This window comes from Amblyomma americanum, chromosome 3 (assembly GCF_052857255.1).
Source record: "Amblyomma americanum isolate KBUSLIRL-KWMA chromosome 3, ASM5285725v1, whole genome shotgun sequence".
Taxonomy (NCBI): domain Eukaryota; kingdom Metazoa; phylum Arthropoda; class Arachnida; order Ixodida; family Ixodidae; genus Amblyomma; species Amblyomma americanum.
The window spans coordinates 68,734,018-68,748,051 of record NC_135499.1 but is presented as its reverse complement, the minus strand read 5'-3'; the positions used below and the strand labels follow the sequence as shown (position 1 = coordinate 68,748,051).

At 49.0% G+C, this 14,034-nt stretch overlaps 1 protein-coding gene across 2 annotated transcripts in view; it reads right to left on the bottom strand.

The window, feature by feature from the left end:
* Positions 1-4,003: 4,003 nt before the first annotated feature.
* LOC144124651 (calpain-5-like) overlaps positions 4,004-14,034 on the bottom strand; it is a 109,579-nt gene continuing 99,548 nt past the window's right edge. For both annotated transcript variants that reach the window (XM_077657457.1, XM_077657458.1), the window contains 2 exons: positions 4,762-4,898; positions 4,004-4,221 (listed from right to left, as the gene is read on the bottom strand). In XM_077657457.1, the coding sequence (XP_077513583.1) occupies positions 4,036-4,221; positions 4,762-4,898 (323 nt within the window). In that variant the 3' untranslated portion in view covers positions 4,004-4,035. The remainder of the gene's footprint in view (positions 4,222-4,761; positions 4,899-14,034) is intronic.

Below are 14,034 nucleotides of genomic sequence, written 5' to 3'. Positions count from 1 at the left end.
TCTCCTCATATCCTCCCGCGACATGCGCCTGTTTCCACAAAATAAACTCATTCTCCCGTCCTATCCTTCTTTTCTCCTGCTCTTCTGCCTCGCGAGCTCTTCTAGCTTCTCACTCTTCTGCCTCGCGAGCGTCTGCGCGTGCTTGAGCCCTTTCCTCTCTCTGCCTCCTCTTTCTGCTGGTCGCAGAGACGCATCGCCTTTTCCTTGCTTAACCCAAGATTGAGCGCCAGTTTGCCAAATCCATACTTTCTGCCATCGAGAGATCGGAAAAATCCGAGTCAAAGCAAAACAGAAAAAGGAAATGTATCGTGGCAGGCTCGCCACTTATCTTTGTCACGAATCTCCCCGGAGAACACTCGGACCGAAAGAATGGACTAGGCGACAGGTGTACACACACAGACGCACATTTAATGCCTCCTACGTGACACACACTAGAAAACAAAACTAACACAAAACCCAAAGACTAAATACACACGACCGGGGTACACTGCTACCAGCGTCTACTATTAGCGGTTGGCGTTCGTGCTCACGGTTGGCTCGGTGCGGCTGCGGCGTTGTATGGATCCAGTAGCCGGCGTCGAGGCGGCGTTCGACGTGCTTGGGCTGGCGTCGCTGGCTGTGTCGTACTAAAGCCCCTCCATGAAACTGGTCGGGAAAAAACGTCATGGAGGGGCTTTATGTCGTACAAGCTCCCGGTCCAAGCGCCCGTGGAGGTGATGTCGGTGTTGTTGGCTTTAGGGGCACCACCCGGATGGCTGGCAACAGCGCTGGAGATACCCCTGGCCGTAGCAGGTGGTAGCGTCCTCCGTTGACTCCCCGGAACGGGCTCAGTCACGGCAGGAAGTCCACGATGCGAAGCCGTAGAACTCGAGATCACCGGAGCAGTAGCCGGCGTCGCTCTCTTCCAGCCGATGTGTCCCTGACCCGCCGGAGCCTCCGCTTCACTGCTGTTCACCCCACTCCGTGCCTAGTAGTAGTAGTAGTAAGTGGATGAAAAGGGAAGAGGAAAGGAAAATGCACGGGCCTGTGACTGGTGTTAAAACACCACCACCACTGCCGGCGTGCAGATAGAGAGAAGGATAGGTAGGGTTTCAGAGGAAGAAGGAAGAACGCGCGCGCAGCAGGGGCGCGCGGCGTTCTCCCCTCCGTGCCTCGCTCTCACTCGCCCTTTTATAGCCTTCGCATTAGTACACGTAAGCCTTGTCGTCTTCTCCACCAATCATCTCTCTCCACCTCACCGAATGCTTCTTCATCTTTATTCTTCGGTTAATCCACGTTGTCTTCACACCTCTTTCCTTTAAAATTTAATTTAGGCTCCTTAATATATGTGACATAAAAATTTTTGTTGATGCTCGGAGAGTAGTTCTGCACTTTTCCAGTCTGTTCGCCAGACGGAATTAGTAGGCGAAGTGCTGCATCGGGTGCTTCTCTGCTCTTATATAGTTGGCGACAAGTAACAGCGCAGCGCTACGGCGGGTGAAAGCGCGAGGTATGGGGAGGAACTAATCGTACACAGTTCTCAACTTATGGGCCGATAAAGCATATCCGATTGGTAGTGCAAGATAGGACGATGTGACGCACGACGCGAATCAGCTTTCTCACAGACATGCCTTGTAATGTGCTTCCTATTTTCAGCAGCCGCTTCACTCCAGAAACCTTGGAAATTAATGAACACTATAGCTGCTTTGAATAAGGCAAATGCGATCCGAGAGCTCCACGAGCGCATGCATGGACGTTTTCCTCGAGCTCCAAACGAAATTTACGCTCACTCCGCTAATATATAAAATTTTGTTTATTTTAGAATTCATTCATGTGTGCACATTATGCTTGATCGGAGTGGCTTTTAGCGTAGAATTTGCTGTGTTCACCAGGTTCTGATCGACCTACAATGTGAAAATTCAAATAATTTGGGAAATAACACTGCACGACTTTGTCGAGATGCTAGCGTCGTTGGACTGGTGAAGAAACGACACACTTGTTGAAATCCGTGGAAATGAAAACAGAAAAAACTGTCGTGCGTGTTACCACCCTAGTCGGGTGCACGCTGAAGGCGACTGGCGGCAGCTTTTTGTCTTTTTTTTTTTAGCGCGAAGTGATGCTCGGGACATTGTCCTGGTGATAAGCATCTGAAAATGGCCCCCTGCGTTCAACTTACGATCTCAAGCGCACTGAATATCGCGCCTAAACTTACGCTGAGAGCACGACAGAATGAGAACGAGTTGCAGGCGTTACTTGATTTTTGCACTGTTCACTATGCGACCGAACAGCAATGATGCGAAGTCAGAGACACGAACCAACTTATTAGATTTGAACGCAGAAACGCAATGTAATAACCCAAGGGGTGAAATGAGCTCGGCGGTAATAAGCCACGAAGCCGATCCGTCGCCTAACTTGTATTGCTCCTCGGCCCCTGCCCGTCGCTTTCACGCCTGTCTGACTGCAATAAACTCGTGGAAACTTATGCCGCTTCCTTTCTTCTGCATTTCGGCTCAACCAACCGCACCACAATTTGCCGGCACGCCGTGAATTGGGCCCAAAAACACGCAAGCGTGGCGCACCCAATGCGGAAGGTACCGCTTTTTGCCTACACAACGAAAGTCACTGCTGACGCCAGCGCTACCGCATCTCTTTGACGTCACAGCCTGACACTTCTGTACTTCCTCGTAGCACTACCAAAGCTGCGATGGCTGCGATGAGTGCACAAGCAACAATCTGAAGCCGCGGAATGTAGTGCCAGTATAAAATACGCATACAGGTATATGGGATAGCCTGCTTTAAAGTGTGCATGTGCCAAATGCTATTTCATATCAATACTTAACGTACACTGGCATTACGTACGCTATTTCCCGAGTCCTGCGTACGGGCTCTAAGACGTCATTTACAAAATGGCTGCGCCCTTCAAAGCAGGACCTCTCGCCTAGCACTGAATTGGTCATTGTTTTTGCCATTTTCAGTACGTTCACTGGCCATAAATTGAACACCTGGCTTTCGTTTAGTCCAATTTCGCCTATACTAAAGCATATGAACGATGGATTCACTTTATTTTTCATTTAGAGTGACGATTCTGTTGCTTTTAGCCCTAAAGGGAAGCGTTGATTTGTTGGCAAACATGCTTTCCACTCTAACCGCCAGATGATGCTACTAGGCTGACCTTATCGTTCGTCTCCGTTTGCATGCGCTTAACTAAAAGTACGAATGTGACCAATGGTGTAACGTTTGTCATGCAAAATGCTTGCGTTTAGCGTACGTAAGCGTGCAGAGAGAGATGGTACGTAGACGGCATCGATTATACTGTTTTCTAACCATATCTGTGTACCTCGCGAGCAGACGACACGCAGACGGCTAGGCCAACACCCTCTAGTCTAGCTAGGTGTGGAAGAACACGTCTAACGCGCTGTCCCGGTTGGCTGAGCAGGTCTCTGCCTTTGGTAGTGCTGCAAGTTAGTTATGGGATGGAATATATACCCCGGTTTATTTATTGAATGTGCGTACCCTTCGATTTTTACGCAGCCCTTGAATATTTCAGACGTGCGGTGCATACTACCACGACGATGCCAACGGCTTTTCAACCGAACGAGCTAAAACGTCTCAGTGTGGCGGCGGACCATTTAAGCAACAGAGTAAACAGCGTGGTTCCGCGCGCCGCTCCTTTGCGGCGCGACTTTCCCGCGTGTAAAACCAAGGCGCTGAGGAGTGCACGCGTGGCTTTCAGCGCGGTGCTGCTTGTACTCTTTAGTTCCGTTTTTCGCTGCTAGGAGGAGTGCAAGTAGCCACGCCAACAAGCAGGTGTCACGTGCTCTCTCGCCACTCCACGGCTGGCAAAAAGACCGAACTCCATGAAGGAAGGAAAGGACTGCACGCGGAGAAAGAGCACATGAAACGCGCTCTTGTGAATGCGCTGTGCAGCTCCGCGGTTTCGAGCGTGAAAAAAGCCAATATGATTTCTTCTGCAGTTTTAAAAAATTTTCAGCCTGTTAAGGGTAGAAAGACACTATGAGCTGGATGAACTCATTGAAGCAAGTAATAATTTATTTCTCAGACGGCAAGCAGGTCGTCGGTGGTGGTGACCTCGACGAGCAGCGTGCCAAGGCTGCCCTCGTGGGGTGTCCGATTTCGGTGGCCCACGAGCGCCACCTCCGCCGCCTGGTGGTCGCTGCCCACAGGGGCCTCCACATATGCCTTGGCCATGTAGGCGTCCATCATCAGGTGGCTGTTCCACACCTGCAATGCAATGGGACTCATTTCGTTTCCATTTCATTGGGCCGTGACGTCAGTTGTGAAGGAAGCAAATGACCAATCACAGCTACGCCTGGCCTGGTGCGGCGTCATTGGAGCCACCGTCCAGTTTATTTTCAAACACAGGATCCGCGCCCACGCAAGGATAATTACAAGTGTAAACATTCCGCCCTGCTCCATCCTTCCTCAGCTCACCAGCTGAACGTTTATGTAAGGAAGTGGCATTATGGGTGTGTTTCTGCTATGACCAGCGTGACATCATCGGGAGCGGTGACCAATGGCAGAAGGCCAGATTAAATGAAAATTAAATGAATCGTCACAAAATACAGCCCCAACTATGCGCCTACATGTTCCTGCATACACTTGTCGGGACTTCACAGGTACAGATTTACACCACTTATGCCAAATGAGGTGAAGCCAACTGACCCAGCTTTGCCCCCGACGAATGCAAGTCCACTTTTGTTGCTTTCATCGAGTTTTCTGCCGTTCTTCATGGGCACAAGTTTGCGAAAACAGGAGGCTCACCTGGATCTTGATGGGCGTCGATGCGTCCTTGCGATAGAAGATGGCACTTATGTTCCATGTGGGATTCAGTGTTGCATGACAGACAGCCGAGCGTACCGACTGCCCCTCGCATAGCAGCACACAGTAAGAATCCGCCACTGCGAAGGAAAGTAAATGCTTTAGGTGTAGAAGTCAGTAACACTACCACTGCACTTAGCACAACTGCATGTTATTGCGTTTAATTGAAAATGTTAAACTATACCTAGACGGTAGTGCAAGTAAATTTTTATTGAGGCTCTTATCTTTTTACACTGCAATTGCCAAAACCGCAAAACTTCAATATCAGCATGAAGCTGCATTCCAAACAAAATTCAAATGCTTTCTTTCTGGCAGAAGCCAAGAGTTTACGTAAACCGTTCTGAGGTTTACCTGCAAAGCACCTCAGTACATGCTGAAAGAAAAAAATTGGCAGTGGTTTAGCTCTGGTTAAACCTGGAGTGACGCGATAGCTACAGCTGGCCGGGTGGAACTTGCTCAGTTGAACTGCAAAGTCAGTCTTTCGCCACTCCATTTCGCTGGGCGTTCCTTCTTCATTTTCGTCCCACTTGACACGGCGCATGCGCACAGCTGTTGCAGCTCGGTTTCGCCGGCGCGCCTCGCCGCCAGCAACAGCAGCTGCTCTGCACCACGTGGCTGGTCACGTGACGAACCATGTGATCAGCCACGGTGCCGCGCCACAGGCAGCTGCTCCGCACCACGTGACCAACCACGTGATAGCGTGGCGGCGCAGCCACGCTGAAGGCTCAAAATGCTACCGTAATGTAGCTATTGCTACAAAACTATCAGCAAAGAAAGCAGAAGGATACTGCACTGGCATTATTCAAATGCAAACAGCAGTTTCAATAAAATTCTCAAGGTTTTCTGTCCCCGACGAAACAAACATAGGCCAAAATGCCACGACACTACGCTGCAACTGTAAGGAGGACATTCAGTATCTATTGTATAAATGCGTGTAAGGGCTCGCACCCCCCCCCCCATATGGCGCCCGAGGCAGCGGGTCATCATCATTGTCAACTTTTTATCTCTGCCGCGAGCTCCCACTATTCGTATCGGCATCAGTATCACCAGCTCCAGCTTTTTGTGGCTGTCAAAAGCACAGGAGTTGTGGTAGTGTGGTAGTTCACCATAGTTGTGGCTTTTATGTGCTGCCGCTGAGCATTGCAATATTAGCACGAAGGGCAAGCACCTTAATAGTTACATGGCTGGGAGTTTGGTCTCGACCACGGCAAGCGAGCAGGAAATTCAGCATGGACGAGAAGTGCGTCCGACGGTGGTGCAACCTAAAAGGATGCATTGAGGAACACAAGCTGCAAAAAACTTTCTGAGGCAAGACGTGCAAGTTTCCCCAACTGGAAGAAGAGCTGCACTACTAAGTGATGAAAGTGCGAAACGATGGCTACACGCTGAGAATGGACATGATGCGCGAATTTCTAGTGGGATGAGCATGCACCAGAGCACGACACCAGCTCGGAGTTGGAAAACTGAGTGTGACAATTTAACGTAGAATAAATGCCGGTCATTTCCCGATTGGTGTTTTTACTTTAAAAAAAAATTTTTTCACGGGCCATACCCTGAAAATTGGCCCTCGAATCTGCACATGTTTATACAGTATATTAGCATTTCAGAATAAGAAAATTCATTTATTTCACATAAGAGGTGAAAAGGGAGGGTGGAGAAAATGCTGTTCGAACATAGTTTGACAACGCTCCACGAATAGTAACAGCTTGCACGTTTCACAATGCAAGACTACAAGACTACATACACGACTATAAATTTAAAGATTACAAAGTTACAAGTCAAAAACCAGTTACCGGCAAAAAAAGTGAAGAAAAGAAGCGGGATTTGATAAATTACATGTGAAAAGCACTCATTCACATGCTAGGTACAGTCGCCGACCGATTTTTCGGACTCGAAGGGACCCGAAAAATGGTCCGAATAATTGAACGGTCCGAAAAATCCGTGAAGTACAAAAAAATCACTTCATTGAGATGAAATCGGCTTAAAAATGTCACTGATTTTACCTTGCGACAAATTTCTCTTGCTGGCGACAATTCGTGCCTGTATTTGTGCCAAGGTTGTGCTTTCACTGTACACGCTAGACAGCAAGGTCACCGCATTTAGTTGGAATACTTCCCACGCTTCTTTGACGGACCCGGCATGTTGTCCACAATCTGAGTGTGCACCACACCGCTCGTTAAACACACACAAAGATAAGGCACTTTTCTTTCAAAGCAGTGGAACCGCCGAACGCAATCACAAAACGGCGAACAGATGGAACTTCGTAAAGACTAAGCGCCACTCGGTCAACGCGGTCAGAGAAACCCAAGTGACGAAACGGCGAATGGCGAACGTATGAGACCTGCCGTGGTGGCTCAGTGGTTAGGGCGCTCGGCTACTGATCCGGAGTACCCGGGTTGGAACCCGACCGCGGTGGCCGCGTTTCGATGCAGGCGGAACGCAAAAGCGTCCGTGTGCACGTTAAAGGTCCCCAGGTGGTCGAAATTATTCCCAAGCCCTTCATTACGGTACCTCTTTCTTCCTTTCTCCTCTCAGTCCCTCCTTTACCCTTTCCCACCGAGATGCGAGATAGCTCTTGCACAATTTCCTTTCCCAATAACCAATTTTCAATGTATGGGACAAGCGATAACTGCTCCCGACAACGAAAGCAAGTTGGCGGCTAACAATCCAGCTGCCACCTCGAAGTGTCATAGATCGCAGGGACCTCTACTGGCAACAATGAGGTACCGAAAGTGTGTCAAGCCAAGCCAACTGCAGCATAAATCCACCTCAATCCAAGATGGCACCTTTTTTTTTGCGCCTTTTGCGCCGGCGAAAACCCGATAAGATGGCTGATTTTGGCCCATAGGCGACTGAAATTAGTCTGAAAAATCGAACTTTCGGACTTAATATCTGTCGCGAAAATTTATGCGCTTCAATGGGGTGACTGACGGTGCCTCATCGAGGTCCGAAATATCCTACAAGTCCGAATTATTGGAGTCCGAATTACACGTCGGCTACTGTATTTGTTTCTGGTTATACTTAATAAATTTCACATCTTATATCACGTCACAGTTTATCTAAAACGAAAACACAAATAAATGAAGTGAAAACTTATCCGCACTGATCAGATGCATTAACATCACAAATGTGAAGTACGGCACAAGAAGAGCTGAAAAAGGTGGCTGTTTTTAAGCGTTTCCACATCCACATCTTCCAAGTGGAAGTGGTTAAAAATGCCTGGTAATGTGTGCACAATCTTTTGTTGACCATAGTATGCACACAAAAAAGGAATGATCTAGGGTACCTCATACCGACAGGGGTAAACACTACGTGCGCTCATAAGTTTGCGCGGCATAAGAGTGTATCAAGCTTTCCCTCTATTGCTCGCTTGTAGCATCTGATTAACTTGTACCTATATATATCAATAGCTTTAATGCTTTGTTTTTGAGGAAAAGTGTTTGTGTGTGTTATAAATATGAAACATTTTCAATTGCTCGTATTGCTTTTTTTTTTGCAATAAAACTAAGCTATGTAGGTTCTTCGATGTCGTGTTCCCTAATATAAATGAGCAATAATCAACCTGCGAATGGATTGAGGAACTATAAATAAGTAATTTTACGTCAGTTAGAAACGAGTGACGGCATCTATTTAATAACCAACAGCTTTGAGTACTTTTGTGCAAAGAATATTGACATCTTAATTTCAAGTCACGTTATCTGAAAAAGGTCACCCCAAGTGCTTTCACATTTTTATCGCAAGATATGCCAAATGGCCCTAATCTGATAGTGTTTGTCATCTTGACACAAGTCACTTGAGCTCTGAAAACAACGCATTTTGTTTTTGCTTCATTATGAGGCTGTTTCTTTGCAACCATTCTTGGAGCGCACTGCAAACAAAGCTTGCTTCGTGAAGCGTACTTGATAAATCTTGTCCTGCAATATACATTACAGTCATCGGCGTAGGTTACAAATTGGCAACTCTGGATTGTTCTGCTCTACCAAGTGAAGAGACGAGTGATTACCGTGCCCCCCAACATGGGAAGACCAGACAAGAAGCCTTTATTCATGCCCGCAGGCAGAATATATATATACACTGAGGGGCCCCGTCCCACTCGCTCCTAGCGCCATCATGTGACAACTCAAACAAGCACAAGGCAGCGCCATCGCATGACAACTCAAACAAGCACAAGACGGCGACCACTACATCGTCCCTCCTGAGACTGTTACAAGTTCAACCTGCGCGGTGGTCTCACTGCACGACAGTATCGCGTTCGAACCTGTTTTCGAGGTTCAGGCGAACTCTCTTCCACAGGCGACCCCTGGATCTCAGGCGAAGAAGGTACGCGCAAAGGTCCCACCGGCAACGAGCAGGAAGAACTTTGTTGCGACCTTTCAGGTATTGAAGGCGAGGCTGCTGCCTGTTCTGGGATGTTCGAGCCAGTTGAGAAACGCACCAGATGATGACGATTTCTCTGCAGAGTGCTGCCAGAAGTCTCAACCACGTACGACCGAGGTCGCTGAGTAGGGCTGAGGACCTGACCGCTGCAACCAATGTCCTTGACCCATACGTCGTCCCCTGGTTTCAGAAAACTCAGAGGGCTTGCACTGCGACGGTGATTGTAGTTCATTCCCTGTTGCACCTTGTTTGCAGAATCCTGTGTTGAACATCTTGTGACTTGGCAGTGCTGGCAGAAGTCGTTCTGGCAGTCCCGGAAGATGTGTTTGCAGTTTTCGTCCCACCAGTAATTGTGCTGGAGATATGCTCGAAACACCAGGTGTGTCTCGGTAAGTGAGAAGGGCCAGGTACGGATCAGAGCTTTTCTCAAGCAGGTCCTTCACTGTCCGCACCATACGCTCGGCCTCTCCGTTACTCTGGGGGTATCGAGGGCTGCTTGTCCCATGATGGAATCCGTAATATTGGGCGAACTCGGCAAAATTGTTGGATACGAACTGAGGTCCGTTGTCTGTCCACACGACGTCGGGAATCCCGAAGCGAGCAAAGCAACTCTTCACAGCAGCAATAACCGCCGTAGAAGTTGTAGTCACCAGTGTGACCACTTCAGGGAATCTAGAGTAGTAATCGACAATCAGAACATAGTCACGTCCTTTAAACCGGAACAGGTCGATACCGAGGTGTTGCCATAGCCTCTCCGGTGTGGGAGTTGGCATCAGTGGCTCTGAACGTACGACTCGAGTCTCGGCACACTAGGGACACTGGGCCACAAAGTGTTCAATATGCAGGTTGTAATTTGGCCACCAAATGCACTCTCAGGCGCGTTCTTGACAGCGGCGTACCCCTTGATGCCCTTCGTGCAGCAGTGCGAGAATTTCCTGGCGTTGAGCAGACGGGACGACGATACGGCGATCCAACAGAAGCAGACCCTCGTACACACTCAGTCTGTCTCTCTCCTTCCAATACGGTGCTATGTGGGTTGGTACTCTGTCCTTGGAAGGCCAGCCTTTCTCACAGTAAGTCATGACTGATGAACACTCCCCATCTTGAGCTTGCTGTCGGCGAACATCATCTAGCCGACTCGCCACCTGTGGAGGTAGATCCTTCAGGACCTCACCGATGAAGATTTCCAGGCTGTTAACGGCTTTCGAGGCTGATGAGTCACAGGGTGCTCGTGACAGAGTGTCGGCCATAGCTATGAGTTCCCTGGTACATACTTGACAGTGTACTGATTGCGCATCAGCTTGATCCGCATTCACTGTACTCAAGGTGGCAAGATCCTTGCTCGCAAGGAGGGATACAAGAGGAAGATGATCCGTGTCGACCTCAAAGCTTAGACCGCGAAGATACTGGTCAAACCTAGCCACGGCCCATGTGACTGCCAGAGACTCCTTTTCCGTCTCACTGTAGCGTCCCTCTGTAGGAGTGAGGGATCTAGAAGTGCAGGCCACAGCATGTCGAAGTCACGAAGGCTGATCTTGGAACAAGACGGCCCCCTGACCATGAGAGCTTGCATCAGCTGATACTACAGTCTGGTAATGCGGGTGGTACTTTGCCATACACATTTCCGAGCTGAGCAATGACTTGATGCGAGTGAAAACTTCCTCTTGGCTGTGACCCCAAATCCAGGTGCTGTTCTTGTTCAAGAGAGAACGAATGGGTGTCATGACATCAGACAGGTTTGGCATGAAACGGGCAACATGGTTGACCATTCCAAGCAACCGGCGAACTCCACTGACATCGACTGGCGCCGGGAGATCCTTGATAGCCTTGACCTTATCTGGGTCCGGCGAAATTCCTAGCGCATCTACGATGACTCCAAGGAACTTGACAGAAGGCACTCGGAACTTTTCATTGAGAGTTACCCCAGCTTGGTTTTAGGCAAGCCAGAACTTCAACTAGGCGTTGGTCGTGCTCACACTGGTCCCTACCGAAGACTAGTATATCATCGATCATATTGACGACTCCTAGTGCCCTCTAGCAGTCTTGACATGAAGCGCTAGATGTATTCAGGCGCTGTCGCGAGGCCGAAGGGAAGACGCCTGTAACAGTAGCGGCCAAAGGGAGTGATAAACGTTGTTAGTTCTTCACTCTCACGACTTAATTTGATTCGGTGGAAGCTGGACCTTGCGTCGAGCTTGGAAAAGACTTGTGCCCTACCATGTTGGCCTAAGATGTCTTCCACTGTTGGTAGCGCTCCCGCTGGATGACCTTGTTAAGCTTCGTCAGGTCGACATAGAGCCTGTACCCCCCAGACAGCTTCAGCACAATGACAAGGCTCGAACACCATGTGGTTGGCGTGTCCACTTTCCGGATGATCCCTTGGGTTTCCACGTTGTCCAGTTCCTTCATGCTCTCGAGCAGAGGGAGGGGTAATCGCCTTGGGACGCTCAGTGAAAAAGGACGAGCATCAGGACAGAGGCGGATGTGGTATTCCTCTTGCACTTCCCCCTGTCCACGAAAGATATTGACCTGGGTTGACGGAACGCTCTCGATTGAGTCCAAAAACTGAACGACGCCCATGTCTTCAATTGCCAATAGTCCAAGAAGGTGGGTAGTCTGATTCTTGACGACATACAATGTCTGGACAGTCACTCTGTTGCGCCACTCCAGGGTAGCAGTGAAGGTTCCCAGCACGCGCTACTGATGATTTCCGGGACCAGATACCTCAGCTTCTGCTTCATCCAAACGCGAGGCAATCCCGGGAAAGAAGGCGAAACTACCGTTACTTCTGCTCCCGAGTCTATTTTGAACTTTGCAAGGTGGCCATTCACATGTAGGTCGGTGTACCTTGCCCGATGCGCACTGAGTGCATGAAGTTCGATAGAACCCAACAGCTCTTTTCGGTGCTTTGCCTTGCAAACCTTTGCAAAATGACCCTGCTTTCTGCAGAAATGGCACGTAGCCTTGCGTGCGGGGCATTCGTTTTGCGGGTGGATACTATGGCCGGGTTGACCCATTTAGCAGCGCTGGCTTGCCACTGCATGACGATGCGCATGCCGTCGTTATCTTTTTGCGTCGTGCCACGTCGACGTTCAGACTATCGAAATCTGTGCTGTCGCGTGGGCTTATGCGGGAGAGACGTTCTTTTTCAGCGTCCTCATGCAGATGTGTTTGACACAGTGCTTCTTCCGCCCTGAGTTTCGTGCAGCGGCACGACTGGTCAGATAGCTTTTCGCCCCGCAATCCCACGACAAACTTGTCCTGAACAAGGCGGTCTTCCACTTCGGGGCTTTTGTATCCGCAATGTTTTACAAGATTGCAAAGCGCTGCGAAGAAGCCGTCGACTGACTCACCCTGCTGTTGTGTTTGGCGATGGAACCGACGACTTTCGTAAATCTCGTTGACGGGGTGCACGAAATGCTAGGCTAGCTTATCTTTGACGACCGAAAATGAAAGGGTTTCCGGAGTTGAAGCTCCCAAAGACGACAGGACGCTGCGTGCTTGAGGCCCCATACAATACAGAAGCATGTGCAGCTGCACCTCGTTGGTGGCTGTATTCAGGCCGGAGGCGAAGGCGTAGTCTTTGTACGTCGCTACCCATTTTGGCCACTCTCCTGGGCTCGTGAAGGTGAACGGTGGAGGGGGTTGAAGTCTGGGCGTACCGACACGCACGACGTTTACCTTGGAGTGCTCGGCATCCATACCAACTGCCGCATCCATAGCCGCCACGTTTGCCGTATCCCATTTCTACACCATGTTCTGCTCTACCGAGTGAAGAGACGAGTGATTACCGTGCCCCCCAACATGGGAAGCCCAAACAAGAAGCCTTTATTCATGCCCGCAGGCAGAATATGTACACACTTAGGGGCACCGCCCCCCCTCCCCTCGCTCCTAGCGCCATCGTGTGACAACTCAAACAAGCACAAGGCAGTGCCACCACGTGACAACTCAAACAAGCACAAGACGGCGACCACTACATGGATTGCTTGCACATCATTTACATAGTACAAAAACAGTATGGGACCTAGGGTACTGCCTTGTGGGGCACCAGTATTATACTGTATTAATCTGTATTAACCGGTATTAATCAATATTAATCTGTTGAGAGTTTGATTCATGCTCGTTAATTACCACAAATTGGGTTCATCAGCAAAGGTATGATTAGAGAAGCTGGAGCGAAAGTGCTCAGATTCCATGTTTCTAATTTTCTCAGCAATAGGCCATAGTTAACGCAATCAAAAGCTTTGCTGTAGTCCAGGTAAATTCCAAGCGTCATTAGTTTATTCTTTTTTAGAAGTTATCTAGTATTGTGCCTTTTCGAGCTAGTAAGAAAGTTTCTGTAGAACGATTTAGTCTAAAGCCATGCTGACTATATGTCATTAAATTATATTTTCATGAGAAACTATCCACTTGAACATTAATTGCCTTTTCGAGGCCTTCTAGCTCACAGGTCCAATGTGAACTAAAATATGCACATTACAAAGTTTGGCCGTAAGGTCTTGCGACTTCAACATTGACTGACTGTGGTTTGTGTAAATGCTAAGAGGCTGTGGGAGTCCTGCTCTAGACAGGTGAAGATGCATGCATCCATGACGCAGACATCTAATGAACAACAGGGCAGGAACTCGCACAACACCCCTTTGTTTTGCATAGTCTCGCAGAACATAGCAGCTGCTCATAAGTAGGTGAACTGGAGTACAGCTGGTACACAAACAAGGCCACAGTGGTAAGCATGAAGTGACGCAGTGGGAGCAAGCACAAAAAATTAACTGCGCTTCGGCTCTGGTGCATAAGTGCAAAAATCAGAAACAAAGCGCACACATCGTCCGTTTTTCAAAA